Source organism: Pelophylax lessonae, assembly GCF_965119305.1.
Source record: "Pelophylax lessonae genome assembly, chromosome: 3".
NCBI lineage: Eukaryota > Metazoa > Chordata > Amphibia > Anura > Ranidae > Pelophylax > Pelophylax lessonae.
In genome coordinates this window covers 31,232,454-31,249,351 of record NC_138770.1, presented here as the reverse complement: position 1 = coordinate 31,249,351, position 16,898 = coordinate 31,232,454, and the positions used below count along the sequence as shown (strand labels likewise).

Sequence of the window (16,898 nt, the reverse complement as noted above, 5' to 3'; positions counted from 1 at the left end):
ATAAGGTGGAGTTCAAAGTGAATTTCTGCACCTAGGTGGAGCATCCCTTTTAGAAGATTTGAGGGTTTTAACCACTTGCCGACCGCCTAAGGACGATTTACGTCGGCAGTCAGCCCCTCACAGGCAAAGTGACGTAGTACTACGCCGCTAGCCTGTGAGGCTCTAGGGAGCGAGCGCACACCGCTGGAGGCGCGCTCCCGCTCACGGACCCCCCCCACGCGAGTGACCGGTGGACCCGATGTCCGCCGGTCACTCGCGATCGTCGGTTACAGAGGGAGAAAGGCAGGCGGCTAATGTAAACAAAGCCGCCTGTCATTCTTCCCTGTGTAACAGCAGAGATCATTCGGTCCTGCTATGTAGGACCGTAGCTCTCTGCTGTTACATCACTAGCCACATTCAATCACAGTTAGAATCACGCCCCTAGGGACACACTTAACCCCTCCCTCTCAAATAAAGTTAACCCCTTCACTGCCAGTGTCATTTTTACAGTAACAGTGTATATGTATAGCACTGATTACTGTAGTAATGTCACTGGTAACCCCAAAAGTGTCTAAAATGTCAGTCAAGGGTCCGATCTGTTCGCCGCAATGTCGCAGTACTGCAAAAAAAATCGCAGATTGCCGCCATTACTCGTTAAAAAAAAAAACAATAAAAATGACAAAAATCTTTCTCTTAGTTAGTAAACGCAATAACTTTTGCGCAAACCAATTAAAATATGATTTTTGCGATTTTTTTTTTTTTACCAAACATATGTAGCAGAAAACAAATTGGCCTAAAATGTTAAAAAATTTAGATTTTTACATTTTTTAGGGGAATTTTATATAAGAAATGTGAAAAATATTGTTATTTTTGCAAAATTGTCGCTCTATTTTTGTTTATAGCGCATGATCAAAAAATCGCACAGGTGATCAAATACCACCAAAAGAAAGCTCTGTTTGTGGGAAAAAAAGGACGTGAAATTAGTTTGGGTACAGCGTCGCACGTCCGCGCAATTGTCCGCTAAAGTCATGCAGTGCCGAATCACAAAATAGGCCCTGGTCAGGAAGGGGGTAAAATCTTCCGGGGCTTAAGTGGTTAATAAACCCAGAGACTAGTGGACTTAGGCCACCATAGACAGATTTACATTTCTGCTGAACCGGCAGAATTTCAATCTATGTGCAGACTGGTTGTACAGAATTCGATCAATTGACTTCAGTACAACCAGCTTGTCTTTATTTTTTGTCGATCATTGTCGACATTCTGATGGCTGGGAAACTTTCTTCACAGAGCACACCCCAATGCACGGCTCCTACGGAAGCTTGGTAAATCAAATGCCAGGCTTCCCTAGCATTACACCTGTGTGGCTGCGACCAAGTCTGGGCACAAGCCAGCACAGGCTCCTGGAAACAGAGGAGGGTGGTCAGTAAGAGGAGAGCTGGGATATGACGTTACTTACTGTATATCATATCTCTGCCACTCCTAAACCTACTCCACTGCAGCACCAGACCCACAATGCCCTTACCTGGCTCTGGGGGCCGGTGCACCGGCATGTGCTTTTCTCACTACCTGCAATTGACACAGGAGGAGCCTGCAGCCTGGAGAATCTGGTGGTCATGCCCAGGGAGACAGCAGGACTTGCGTGTTTAGCCTGCTGCACTTACTGTAACTCTCGGCTACTCTGCTCGCTTGGCTTGCCCAGTGGTGTGGCGCTCACTCATCAGAGAAGGTCCAGACTCCACAAGTAGCGCTTAGTGTGGCGGCAGTGACAGCACAGTCTTTTGCCTTCATCTTACTGCAGTCTTTTTGATCTATGTAATAGGAGTGGGGAAGGCGCAGGCTCTCTGCCTCAGTCTCTCTGGTGGCATTAATGTGGAACAGTCTCTGAGAGATTGCCGCTGCTGAGAGAAGCCCCCACAGAGAGTGACCGCTCCACTCTGCCCCCACAGAGAGTGACCGCTCCACTCTGCCCGCACATAGAGTGACCGCTCCACTCTGCCTGCACAGAGAGTGACCGCTCCACTCTGCCTGCACAGAGAGTGACCGCTCCACTCTGCCTGCACATAGAGTGACCGCTCCACTCTGCCCGCACATAGAGTGACCGCTCCACTCTGCCTGCACATAGAGTGACCGCTCCACTCTGCCCGCACATAGAGTGACCGCTCCACTCTGCCCGCACATAGAGTGACCGCTCCACTCTGCCCGCACATAGAGTGACCGCTCCACTCTGCCCCCACAGAGAGTGACCGCTCCACTCTGCCCCCACAGAGAGTGACCGCTCCACTCTGCCCGCCCATAGAGTGACCGCTCCACTCTGCCCGCACATAGAGTGACCGCTCCACTCTGCCCGCACATAGAGTGACCGCTCCACTCTGCCTGCACATAGAGTGACCGCTCCACTCTGCCTGCACATAGAGTGACCGCTCCACTCTGCCTGCACATAGAGTGACCGCTCCACTCTGCCCGCACATAGAGTGACCGCTCCACTCTGCCTGCACAGAGAGTGACCGCTCCACTCTGCCCGCACAGAGAGTGACCGCTCCACTCTGCCCGTACATAGAGTGACCGCTCCACTCTGCCAGCACATAGAGTGACCGCTCCACTCTGCCCGCACAGAGAGTGACCACTCCACTCTGCCCACACAGAGAGTGACCGCTCCACTCTGCCCCCACAGAGAGTGACCGCTCCACTCTGCCCACACAGAGAGTGACCGCTCCACTCTGCCCGCACATAGAGTGACCGCTCCACTCTGCCCGCACATAGAGTGACCGCTCCACTCTGCCCCCACAGAGAGTGACCGCTCCACTCTGCCCACACAGAGAGTGACCGCTCCACTCTGCCCGCACATAGAGTGACCGCTCCACTCTGCCCGCACAGAGAGTGACCACTCCACTCTGCCCGCACATAGAGTGACCGCTCCACTCTGCCAGCACATAGAGTGACCGCTCCACTCTGCCCGCACATAGAGTGACCGCTCCACTCTGCCTGCACATAGAGTGACCGCTCCACTCTGCCCCCACAGAGAGTGACCGCTCCACTCTGCCCGCACATAGAGTGACCGCTCCACTCTGCCCGCCCATAGAGTGGCCGCTCCACTCTGCCCGCACATAGAGTGACCGCTCCACTCTGCCCGCACAGAGAGTGACCGCTCCACTCTGCCCGCACAGAGAGTGACCGCTCCACTCTGCCCACACAGAGAGTGGCCGCTCCACTCTGCCCGCACATAGAGTGACCGCTCCACTCTGCCCCCACAGAGAGTGACCGCTCCACTCTGCCCGCACATAGAGTGACCGCTCCACTCTGCCCGCACAGAGAGTGACCACTCCACTCTGCCCGCACAGAGAGTGACCGCTCCACTCTGCCCACACAGAGAGTGACCGCTCCACTCTGCCCGCACAGAGAGTGACCGCCCACACAGAGAGTGACCGCTCCACTCTGCCCACACAGAGAGTGACCGCTCCACTCTGCCCGCACAGAGAGTGACCGCTCCACTCTGCCCACACAGAGAGTGACCACTCCACTCTGCCCGCACAGAGAGTGACCGCCCACACAGAGAGTGACCGCTCCACTCTGCCCGCACAGAGAGTGACCGCCCACACAGAGAGTGACTGCTCCACTCTGCCCACACAGAGAGTGACCGCTCCACTCTGCCCGCACAGAGAGTGACCGCTCCACTCTGCCCACACAGAGAGTGACCACTCCACTCTGCCCGCACAGAGAGTGACCGCCCACACAGAGAGTGACCGCTCCACTCTGCCCGCACAGAGAGTGACCACTCCACTCTGCCCGCACAGAGAGTGACCGCTCCACTCTGCCCGCACATAGAGTGACCGCTCCACTCTGCCTGCACATAGAGTGGCCGCTCCACTCTGCCCGCACATAGAGTGACCGCTCCACTCTGCCCGCACATAGAGTGACCGCTCCACTCTGCCCGCACAGAGAGTGACCGCTCCACTCTGCCCGCACATAGAGTGGCCGCTCCACTTTGCCTGCACATAGAGTGGCCGCTCCACTCTGCCCGCACATAGAGTGACCGCTCCACTCTGCCCGCACAGAGAGTGACCACTCCACTCTGCCCGCACAGAGAGTGACCACTCCACTCTGCCCACACAGAGAGTGACCGCTCCACTCTGCACACACAGAGAGTGACCGCTCCTCTCTGCCCGCACAGAGAGTTAGGACCGGATTAACATAGGGACTATTGGAGCTGCAGCACCAGGCCCCCACCATAATATAGGCCCTGGCCGGCAAGGTCCATTATCACTGCTGTTTTCTGTCACTTGTAAACACAGAAGCCCGGATTCTGTGCTACAAGTGACAGCGGGCTGCTCCTTCAGAACCTCCCTGCATGTCCCTGGATTCAGGGACGGTGTACTGGCAGTCTAGCTCTACATTCAGTGTGACCGTCCAGCATAGTGTCAGTGAGAGTGAGAGGAGCAGAGCTGTCAAATCGGAGCTCTGATGTTGGGGATGGGCGGGCTAGATGTGGAGCTCCTCCTCCCTTTCATCCACAGCCAGTCAGCAGGCAGTATCGCACTCCTCCCCTGCCCCTCTCTCTGCCACATTTGACTGGGAGCACCAGGGATGTAAATGCAAGGCAAGAAGGTATGACAACAATTAGAGCAATGTCACATGTAATGCTGGTGGGCTGCAGTGTGTTCCGGATATCTGTGTGTTCAGGCAGTGTGCAGGTTACCGATCAGCCTCCTCTCCCCTCACTCCTTATGTTTTATCTCCCTGAGCTGTACATTGCCTGATACACTGATAAGAAGACGCTGCAGCAACACCAGGAACAAATGACTGGTAACCATTTCAGCTTCCATTCAGCTAGTTTGAGCTGTGTGTGCGCTGCATGGGGTTTTTATTTTATTTTTGGAGCATTTACAGTTGGTTCAGGTTAGAAGCTTCAGAGACCCATTACCTGTTTACTGAACTGTTTGTAAGACAATTTTTATTTTGGAAATTGGATGTGCTGCTGTCTTCTGTCACTTTTACTGACTTGATCTTGCAGAACTGGTTTAAATAGAGTGGAGCAGCCCTGCGATACCATACACTTTTACACCGGGTTCAGCTTTAAACTCAGTCCCTGACCATCTCTTGAATCAACCATGTCTGCAATCTCTGACCATCTCCTATAGTATGTCTGCGGTCTCTGACCATCTCCTGTACCATGTCTGCGGTCTCTGACGATCTCCTGTACCATGTCTGCAGTCTCTGACCATCTCTTGTACCATGTCTGCAGTGTCTGACCATCTCCTGTATCATGTCTGCAGTCTCTGACCATCTCCTGTATCATGTCTGCAGTCTCTGACCATCTCTTGTACCATGTCTGCAGTCTCTGACAATCTCTTGTACTATATCTGCCGTCTCTGACCATCTCCTGTACCATGTCTGCAGTCTCTGACCATCTCTTGTACCATGTCTGCAGTCTCTGACAATCTCCTGTACCATGTCCACACTCTCTGACCATCTCCTGTACCATGTCTGCACTCTCTGACCATCTCCTGTATCATGTCTGCACTCTCTGACAATCTCCTGTACCATGTCCGCACTCTCTGACCATCTCCTGTACTATGTCTGCACTCTCTGACCATCTCCTGTATCATGTCTGCACTCTCTGACCATCTCCTGTACTATATCTGCAGTCTCTGACCATCTCCTGTACTATGTCTGCACTCTCTGACCATCTCCTGTACCATGTCTGCACTCTCTGACCATCTTCTGTACCATGTCTGCACTCTCTGACCATCTCCTGTACCATGTCTGCACTCTCTGACCATCTCCTATACCATGTCTGCACTCTCTGACCATCTCCTGTACTATATCTGCAGTCTCTGACCATCTCCTGTACCATGTCTGCAGTCTTTGACCATCCCCTGTACCATGTCTGCAGTCTCTGACCATCCCCTGTACCATGTCTGCAGTCTCTGACCATCTCCTGTACCATGTCTGCAGTCTCTGACCATCTCCTGTATCATGTCTGCAGTCTCTGACCATCTCCTGTACCATGTCTGCACTCTCTGACCATCTCCTGTACCATGTCTGCAGTCTCTGACCATCTCCTGTAGTATGTCTGCAGTCTCTGACCATCTCCTGTACCATGTCTGCACTCTGATCATCTCCTGTACCATGTCTGCAGTCTCTGACCATCTCCTGTACCATGTCTGCAGTCTCTGACCATCTCCTGTAGCATGTCTGCAGTCTCTGACCATCTCCTGTACCATGTCTGCAGTCTCTGACCATCTCCTGTAGTATGTCTGCAGTCTCTGACCATCTCCTGTACCATGTCTGCACTCTCTGACCATCTCCTGTACCATGTCTGCAGTCTCTGACCATCTCCTGTAGTATGTCTGCAGTCTCTGACCATCTCCTGTAGTATGTCTGCAGTCTCTGACCATCTCCTGTACCATGTCTGCACTCTGATCATCTCCTGTACCATGTCTGGTTTGCAGTCTCTCACCATCTCCTGTAGTGTCTCTCTGGTGTGTGAGTGATGTGAGTTGTATATGTTTTATACAGGCTGTGTGTGAGTGACATTACACAGACCCACCCACACACAGAAAATAATATTCACACATATACTGACAAAATATAATACACACACAAAAATTACATGTATACAGTCATTACATACAGAAGAAAACAAAAAAATGGGTAATAGCCCTGCCCTATGCACGTAGCCTCCTCCTGAACCTTGACCCTGCAAGTAGCCTCCTACTGAACCTGTGTATTACGCTGTCCTGAACCCAGCGCTCTGTATATTACTCTGCCCTGAACCCAGCGCTCTGTGTATTACGCTGTCCTGAACCCAGCGTTCTGTGTATTATGCTGTCCTAAACCCAGTGCTCTGTGTATTCCGCAGTCCTGAACCCAGCATTTTGTGTGTATTATGCTGTCCTGAACCCAGCGCTCTGTGTATTACACTGTCCTGAAACCAGCGCTCTGTGTATTACGCTGTCCTGAACCCAGCGCTCTGTGTATTACGCTGTCCTGAACCCAGCACTCTGTGTATTACGCTGTGTTGAACCCAGCATTCTGTGTTTTACGTTGTCCTGAACCCAGCTCTCTATGTATTATGCTGTCCTAAACCCAGCTCCCTATGTATTATGCTGTCCTGAACCCAGCATTCTGTGTATTACTCTCTCCTGTCCTTAACCCTGTGCTTGTGTGTTATGCATTCCTGGTTTTATTTAACAATGTTTCTTTAGGACCCTCCCCATGTACAATTTGGCCACACCCACCCAATGATGTGACCCTGGGCCCAGCCGCCCAAAAAGAACAGGCCATGCATGGAAAGCAATGGGCCGACAGGGAGAGGTCTCCCCTGGCCTGACCGATTCTGAATTCCGCATGGATCACCTGGGCCGGGTGGTGGGATTAATAATGGGCACTGCGGGCAGTCCTAATGGAAGCCAGGTATTCAGCTTCTGTAATGTTGTGTTAGCTCTGCACAGCTGCGCCCTTCAACGTCACCTCAGGGCGCACCTCGTACACTGATGCAGGGCTCTTATGGAAGCCTGGGACTTCCATAGCATTTGGCCTGCGCACGCCGACACACAACCCTTAAGGCCCACCAAAATCCCCAGCACCAGGCCCATATTGCTCTTAATCCGGCCCTGCAGAGAGTGACCGCTCCACCCTGCCCACACAGAGAGAGAGAGAGACTGCTCCACACTGCCTGCACAGAGAGTGACCGCTCCACCCTGCCCACACAGAGAGAGAGAGAGAGACTGCTCCACACTGCCTGCACAGAGAGACAGACTGCTCCACAGAGAAACTGCAATGTGGAGCGGTCCCTCTCCCTGTGCCGGCAATGTGGAGTGGTCTCTCTCTCTCTATCTGTTCAAGCAAGGTGGAGCGGTCTCTATCTGTGCAGGCAATGTGGAGCAGTATCTTTCTCTCTGTGAAGGCAATGTGGATCAGTCTCTCCCTTGCTGTGCAGGCAATGTGGAGCGATTTTTCTCTCTATGCATGCAATGTGGATCAGTATCTCTCGCGCTCTCTCTCTCTCTGTGCAGGCAATGTGGAGCTGTCTCTCTCTTTGTGCAGGCAATGGGGCGCGGTCTCTCTCTTTGTGCAGGCATTGTGGTGAGGTCTCTCTCTGCGGGCAATGTGGGGTTGTCTCTCTCTTTCTCTGTGTGGGCAATGTGGAGCAGTCTCTCTCGCGCTCTCTCTCTCTGTGCAGATCATATGGAGCGGTCTCTCTCTCTGTGCAGGCAATGTGGAGCTGTCTCTCTCTTTGTGCAGGCAATGGAGCGCGGTCTCTCTCTTTGTGCAGGCATTGTGGTGAGGTCTCTCTCTGCGGGCAATGTGGGGTTGTCTCTCTCTTTCTCTGTGTGGGCAATGTGGAGCAGTCTCTCTCGCGCTCTCTCTCTCTCTCTGTGCAGGCAATGTGGAGCTGTCTCTCTCTTTGTGCAGGCAATGGAGCGCGGTCTCTCTCTTTGTACAGGCAATGTGGGGTTGTCTCTCTCTCTCTCTCTGCGGGCAATGTGGGGTTGTCTCTCTCTTTCTCTGTGTGGGCAATGTGGAGCAGTCTCTCTCTATCTCTCTGTGAGGGAAATGTGGTGCAGATGGATGGGGAGCCGATTCGGTGGTTCAATGGGCCACTCGACTGGACTTGCCCCCCAGACCTAAGGCTGCCAGTCCTCCCCTGCTTAGAACCCCCAAACATGAAATATATTCCAAAAGCAGAGACCCTGAGGAATAAATTGGGGATTTTTTTGCCACATCAAATTTTCAGGAAATAATACACAAATTTGAATGCACATAAATACAATAGAATACCCATTTTATCGGTAAGATATAAAATATAATGTTGTGGCAAGTAAATTTATACCAAAAATGTGAAGAATAAAAATTGCACACGCCTGTGACAAACTACGGAGCCTAAAATTATCCATAGGTGTCCCTTATAAAAGCCTTTCTAGGTTTACAGCTTATCGGTAAATGTGATCTCTGCTGGTAGAATTCTTCTCTCACACTGATGTTCATGGCGATACCTCACATCATTAATTTCGGCATCTTTAACCCATTTTCGCCCGAAATGGAATAGGCCCATTTTCAGCCGAAAATTTTGGTTGCCGAAAATTCAGTGCACCACTACCTCACATGGATGGCGATACCTCACATGGATGGCCATACATCACATACCTTTACATTTTTGCTACCACAAGGAACATCCCTTGTGATAGCTTTGTCAGGGACAGGTACTCTTTATGGAGAAATCCAGGGTCTATCTGATCCCTCCTCTGCCTCCAAGTTAGCTGATCCAACAGAGCCCTAAAAATTGAATTGATGGAATCCTCACCATGAGTCTGCTTTATCCGCATCCCATCCAAGACATATGTATCTCACAAAAGTAAGTACACGCCTCACATTTTTGTAAATATTTTGTTCTATCTTTTCATGTGACAACACTGAAGAAATGAGACTTTGCTACAATGTAAAGTAGTGAGTGTACAGCTTGTATAACAGTGTAAATTTACTGTCCCCTCAAAATAACTCAACACACAGCCATTAATGTCTAAACCACAGGCAACAAAAGTGAGTACACCCCTAAGTGACAATGTCCAAATTGGGCCCAAAGTGTCAATATTTTGTGTGGCCACCATTATTTTCCAGCACTGCCTTAACCCCCTTGGGCATGGAGTTCACCAGAGCTTCACAGGTTGCCACTGGAGTCCTCTTCCACTTCTCCATGATGACATCACAAAGCTGGTGGATGTTATGGCGCTTTTCCACTGCATGGAACCGTACCGGTTCGGCACCCTTTTGTGCTTTTCCACTGCGGTACCGCATGGTATAGGGTCGGAACGGTTCGGTACGGTACGGTATAGATTTGCTTTTCCACTGCATGGAACCGAACGGTACGGCCCTGAAAAAACAGTACCTACTCGATTGTGGTTCCAACAGGTACCAAACTGGTACCATATCCCACAATCCTTTGCATGGAGTCACTACTAGCCACTGATTGGTCAGAGAATCCCACCCACCCCGTTGTTATCCCACCCACTTAACTTTAGTACTGCTTTAGTGGAAAAGCAAACCTATACCGTACCGTACCGAACCGTTCCGACCCTATACCATGCGGTACCAGCAGTGGAAAAGCAAACCAGGCCAAGCAGGGCCGAGTAGAGCCGAGCCGGTACTAGCAGTGGAAAAGTGCCATTAGAGACCTTGCGCTCCTCCACCTTCCGTGAGGATCCCCCACAGATGCTCAATAGGGTTTAGGTCTGGAGACAGTAATAAGATATATTCAGTAATAAAGTACATGGCCGTCACTAAATGTTACATCTAAGTGAAGAGAGGAAATATCTATACCTACACGAACCTTATGATATATACCAACTTATCCTTATATATGTATGATGTACATGAGTGAAATTAGTAGGAGACATTGATGTCCTGTGTACGAGCTGAGATCAGTTTGGGGCCAGTTTCCTCATTTTATTGAGATGTGGTTTTAGATAAATGAATAAATGTTATTTTAGGATAAATCCATGGAGTTGTTATTTGTCTCATGCTGTGCCCTTAAAGTCCACACATATGACAGTGGTTCCTTGTGAACATCTGTAGGTTCCCATTTCTCTGAACAGATAGGATGTTGGAACTCTCATGTTGGCTCTGGTTTTTCTTCTCCTATCCAAGTTCTCCAAATAAAACATAAAAACACATCCCCTAGACTGGTCATTGGAGACAACGAGCGGAAGAGTGTGTGCACCTGGCTGTGTGAAAATACCCTGTATCTGGCTGTGGAGTAATCAGTGGGAGGCCCGGGTACACCAATATCCAAGCGGCTCCTGCAGGGGTACCGCTACGCAGAAAGCAAACCTTGCTTCAACAAACAGTTCTCTCCTCAGGACAGAAAAGAAGACAAAGGTAGGCGACTGCACCAAACTTTGATAAGATGCTGCAATGCACATCGATCACCCAGAGAGCAGAGTCCTCTCCATAGGTTTTCCTTTTGGTTACTCCCTAGCAGCCCGCATGGCATCTGCTCCCTTCTGCTGACCTCAAGCCAAACATACTCACGTGTCCCGGACCTCTTCCACAGGGCAATCGAAGCATCCGCAGGGCGACCCGGATCCCAGAGGCAGGAACACAACTGCTATATCTGGGTTGGGCACGCTTAGGAGACATGTGCAGAATGGAAACATTTGTTTCTTTTCGGATAGATTCATTATGTTACTAATTTCATTTCATTCTGGAATTTGGAATTCTTTTAGTTTGGTTTTGGAATTTGTTTAGTTTTCGTTAAATTTATTTTCCTTTTCGCTAAAATTTGTTTAGTTTATTAATCTAAAGAATTCAAACTTATCAGAACGATCAGAATTCCGATTGGTCGAGAAACAATCGACTGATTGGAATTCTGAGTGAAGAAATAGCTGGTTGTTAAGCAGGGGGCTGGGAAGCCGGCCGCCCGCATCCTTACCAACCGACGACTCATCAGCCGTCAGCGGGCTTCCCCAATGACAGATGAATGGAAAGAAAAGAATGCCGGCATTGCCCGGCAATAGAAAATGTTTAAAAAAATGACAAGGGGTCTCCCCCCGCCCCCCAGGCTATACCAGGACCATGCCAAAATGTAAAAAAAAATAATTGACGTGGGGTCCCCCAAAATAAATATCAGACCTTTACCTGAGCATGCAGTTCGGCAAGTCAGAAAAGGGGGGACGAGCAAGACCCCCCCTCCTAACCCATACCAGACCCCATACCATGTTGATGGGGACAAGGGCCTCTTCCCCACAACCGTGGCCTGTGCTTGTGGTGGTCTGCAGGCAGGGGGCTTGTCATTTTCTGAAAGCCCCTTTTACCAAGGGACCCCCCCCCCCCCATGTGAATGAGTATCAGGACCATAGTACCTGTACCTATTCACCAAAAAAGTGTCAAAAAGTAATAAAAACACACACACAATTTTTGAAAAATCCTTTATTATAAAATAAAAACCAGCGTCCCCCGATGTAGATCCGTCATCAATCACAAAGCCTGCCGCACCCGGAAAAATAAATAAATAGAGAAGCTCTCGCCATCATGGAGACCCTCTGCCTACTGCAGGCTCCCCGTTTCACATATTTTATATAGGTAAGGGGCGGGGCCACCTGTCTACATCACCTGGTGGCACCGCCCTTTCTGACGTCAGGGACCCAGCATGCACCGATCCATGAGGCCAGAAGGGGCAGTGCCTCCAGGTGATGTAGACAGATGACCCCGCCCTTTTCCTATGTATGGAGGAGGAGCCTGCAGTAGGTTTTTTTTAAATAAAGGATTTTTCAAAATTTGTGTGTGTTTTTATTACTTTTTGACAATTTTTGGTGAATAGGTACGGGTAATACTCATTCACATGGGGGGGGCGGAATATGGGGGCCCCCTTGGTAAAAGAGGCTTTCATATTATGACAAGCCCCCTGCCTGCACCTGCAGACCCCCACAAGCACAGGCCACGGTTGTGGGGAAGATGCCCTTGTCTCCATCAACATGGGGACAAGGTGCTTCGGGGTGGAGGGGCATAGCTTACCCAAAGCACCCACCCCCCCATGTTGAGGACTTGTTTCCTGGTATGGTCGATCGTTTTTTTGTCTGATCCGAATTTGAATCATTCTGAAAAGTTAGAATTTCGTTAGAAAACAAATAAACAAAACCAATTTTAACAGATTTCAACAAAATTCATTACAATTTCATTTGGAGATTTGGATACATCCGAATCTAGGAATAACCAAAAATTTGTTGGAATTTGTTTTTGCACCGAAACGGATTTCACGTGTCTAACACTTAATGGCCACCCGCTAACAGCTGGGCTCCCAGCCAATGCAAATGGCCGCCGATGGCAGGGCCCACTCTCCAGGCATGGATCCTCTACATATGTGTGCCATAACACCACCCTGCTGATAGCTGGGGACTTAATAACCACTCGGGACATCCTGGAAGACTTCTGGATACCAAAGGAAGCTCCTGACATCCCGCACAGCTGCCCAGCACCAGACCCGCCCACCAATGCTTCCAATAGGTAGGAAAAATTCATACAAAAATGGTCCTATAAGTGAGGAGGACAAAAAAGGAATGCAGCCATTGGCTTATCCTGAACATTTATGGGGCGGGGTCTCATGGGGGAGGAACGAGGGCGAGGCTACCCAAACGTATGCTGCCATTGACATCTGTCAGGAAAGCACATTATGGCCACCAGATGGAATTGACCTTTATAGGAAATCCCAATTCACCATGACTGGGGGAATGCGGGTCACATTTCATCAACACATTTATAACAACCAGATCTGTAAGTGTTTGTGAAATCTTCCCGCACAAAATGTACTCAGCCAATGAAAGGTAAGGACTCCATTTTTATTTTTCTCCTGCTATCAATTGCCAACACGAGACAACACTTCATCCATGTCTTTGGTGATCTCTGATCTCCTTATGAAGTGTTTCTTACATGATGAAGATCAGCCATGGAGTATATCTGACGTGTATATCAGGGTGTGCTTCTTCCCCATATGTCCACCAACATTCATATAGAAGACATTTCCCGCACTCAAGGCACTAATACACCTCCAGGGTTGTGTGGGACCCCTGATGAACAGGAAGACAGGACTTCAGTGAGGAACATTTCCCTCACTCAGGACAGGAATACGGCTTCTCCCCCGTGTGAGATCTCTGATGCTTGGAAAGATTGGACTTCTCTGAAAAACATTTCCCGCACTCAGGACAGGAATACGGCTTCTCACCAGTGTGAGATCTCTGATGTCTGTAAAGAGTGTACTTCTTTGAAAAACATTTCCCGCACTCAGGACAGGAATACGGCTTCTCACCAGTGTGTGATCTCTGATGTGTGGAAAGATGGGACTTCTGTGAAAAACATTTCCCGCACTCAGGACAGGAATACGGCTTCTCACCAGTGTGAGATCTCTGATGACTGTAAAGAGTGTACTTCTGTGAAAAACATTTCCCGCACTCAGGACAGGAATACGGCTTCTCTCCCGCGTGCGATCTCTGATGTGTGGAAAGATGTGACTTGCATGAAAAACATTTCCCGCACTCAGAACAATAATATGGCTTTTCCCCCGTGTGCAATCTCTGATGTGTGGAAACATATGACTTATGTGAAAAACATTTTCCACACTCAGGACAAGAATAAAGCTTCTCACCAGTGTGTGAGCTCTGATGATTGTGAAGACTAGACTTCTGTGTAAAACATTTCCCGCACTCAAGACAGGAATATGGCTTCTCCCCCGTGTGAAATCTCTGATGTCTGGAAAGATCGGACTTCTGTGCAAAACATTTCCCGCACTCAGGACAGGAATACGGCTTCTCACCAGTGTGAGATCTTTTATGCACATGAAGATTGGATTTAAAACTGAAACACTTCCCGCACTCAGCACAGGAGAACCTCTTATCTGTTGTAAGGACGGCACCGTCCCTCACAGTCTGAGGTTCCTCAGGAAAAGAGGAATACGATGGCCCGGCACCCTCCCTCACAGTCTGAGGTTTCTCAGGAAAAGAGGAATACGATGGTCCGGCACTGTCCCTCACAGTCTTGGGTTTCTCAGGAAAAGAGGAATACGATGGTCCCGCACTGTCCCTCACAGTCTGAGGTTCCTCAGGAAAAGAGGAATATGATGGTCCCGCACTGTCCCTCACAGTCTGAGATTCCTCAGGATAAGAGGAATATGATGGTCCATCTACACTGTGTGGTGCCGGATGGACATTTGAGGTAGCCGGGTTTTCTCCTGGACTATACTGTGTGATGTCCTCATCTTCTACTTTACAGTCTGGAGACAAAGTGAGACAATCCTCTGAGGTTTTCCTCATCTCCCATCCATCTACTAAAATAGAAATATAAAGATTATTACTAGACATGAGCAGATTGGTTCCCCTAAACCAGGATTCCACCCACATCAGACAGCTTTGTCTCTGAGGATCTTACAATTCCCCCCTCAAGGTAACTAGTAAATGGGTCCTCTGATCTCCTACCAGTTCATTTCTTTATTCATGGACCTTAGTCAGAGAGTGAGGAAACAATGAGAACTGTCTTTTATAGGAGTGACAGTGATGAGGGGATTATAGGACGAGTGTCCCCTCCCCCTCTATCACTCATTGCCATCTTCCCAACATAAAAAGTCCCGCACTTCCTTATTTAGTCCATGATTTAGTCATGAATAACAGCGGGGCTGAGCCCCACCAGAGGTCAGAGAGTGAGGATGGGGGAGAACAACCACGATGGAGATTGGACTGATCCTGAAGACCATATATATCTTTGGGGAAGTCCAATCAGGATGCAACGCATCAGATGGGAGTGGTTTGAGGACATCATCACGTTAGGCGGAGTGCCCTCAAGTTACACTGAGACTGATGCTTGGGGAATCTGCAGTGATTGTGTGTATTCAATGCTGGATTGCTTTTTTAACCTTGTGAGTGCTTTTCTTATCCATGTAATAAATATAACAGTGAGCACTATGGAGTCTCTTTATCTCTAGTAGCAGGAGCTGGCTACCTAAAGAGGAGGCTCCGCCTACATGTACCTGAAGGTGTGTGATTTCATGCTGGGTGTGTCCTCTTTGTATGGAGCAATGGGGTCCATCTGAAGAGGTGAGAGTACACCTGGAATTGCAGAGTGGCGCACTGTCAGCTTATTCTCCGTGACAAGAGAAGGGTGGATTTGTGGCTCATTCATGTTTACTGAGGATTGTAAAACTGTTTGCGACTGTTCACCAGTGTGCGTGTCTTTTCATGTCTTTTCTTCAAGTTTTTGTGTGTTTGTGTGTAACAGTGTGTGCATTGTATAGATAGAATATACACGGCTCAATAAAAAAAAGAAAGGAACTCAGTGACTTGGGTGTGAGACTATACAGACACATCCCTCCACCCGGCACAGCCAGCAAATAACAGAGCAAGTAACCCCGGGAGGATTGTTCTGTCAGAGATCTTGCTAGACCTGGGCATGGGGCAGAAGACCCAGGGGTCTAGGCTGAGCAACGTCTATGGTGAACATCAACATTTTGCTGCCAGCTGAACCCCAGAATCTTCATAAATCCAGTCTAGAGATATAAAATGTGTCTGCAGCACAGAGAAGGAAGATTATCCGAGAGAAATACAGGATGGGAAACACAGCTCAGGAAAGTGACCAGGGTATTACAGGCTAATATCACCCAGCCCCCCCCCCCCTACTCTGGACCAATCAGTGAGCAGTATGGGTGGAGGAATGTATTTAGTGTTAATGACCCACCTGTGCTGATCTCTGTAGGAGTGTCCTCCTCTATAAATGTCCCCGTTATTCCATCCTCCTCCAAAGACTGCTGATCATCCCTCACATACCTCTCTTCTTCTTCTGCTTTCACCTCAAATTCTATATCGATTAGATCTCCACTCTAAATCAAGAAAATGAAAGAATATCATCTGTAAAATATAAGATTTATTATTGTGACATCACATAAAAATCCACACATTGTCTCCATGAGTCTGTGTTTTATAATCTCTGTCTCACCAACCTTGTAACAGTGAGGGATGGTGTGACCTTCCTGTGTGGAATCCCGGGAATACAGAGGACGGGGACATCTCTCTGGTGGGTTCCTGGTATTAGGTGGCTCCATCATATCCTTGTGTCCTTCTGAAAACTCCTCCATCACTCCATACTCCTCATCCTCCTCTTTATACTCTTCTTTAACATCAATATTATAATCCCCGAGGTTTCCACTCTGAATATATAATAAAATATTCATTGTAACAAACATGCTGTGTATAAATCAGAACTACCAATAATTGTCACTCATCTACCTGATGATGGTGGGGGATGGTGTGACCTTCCTGTGTAGAATCCCGGGAATACAGAGGACGGGGACATCTCTCTGGAGGGTTTCTGTAGCTGGATGACTCCTCCATGGTGTCCTGATACAGATCTTTGTGTATTTTTAGAAACTCTGACTCCTCCATCAC

The 16,898-nt window shown here is 49.1% G+C and overlaps 3 protein-coding genes across 3 annotated transcripts in view; 1 reads left to right on the top strand and 2 right to left on the bottom strand.

Moving 5' to 3' along the window:
- LOC309550774 (uncharacterized protein) overlaps positions 1-16,898 on the top strand; it is a 461,615-nt gene that overhangs the window by 25,313 nt on the left and 419,404 nt on the right. The window lies entirely within an intron of this gene.
- LOC309550268 (uncharacterized protein) overlaps positions 1-16,898 on the bottom strand; it is a gene marked incomplete at both ends in the record, with an annotated part of 461,917 nt that overhangs the window by 270,981 nt on the left and 174,038 nt on the right. The window lies entirely within an intron of this gene.
- Positions 1-16,898, bottom strand: part of LOC309549894 (uncharacterized protein) — a 103,764-nt gene that overhangs the window by 39,580 nt on the left and 47,286 nt on the right. The window contains 1 exon segment of the mRNA XM_082250385.1: positions 13,600-14,348. Coding sequence (XP_082106511.1) covers positions 13,600-14,348 — 749 coding nt within the window.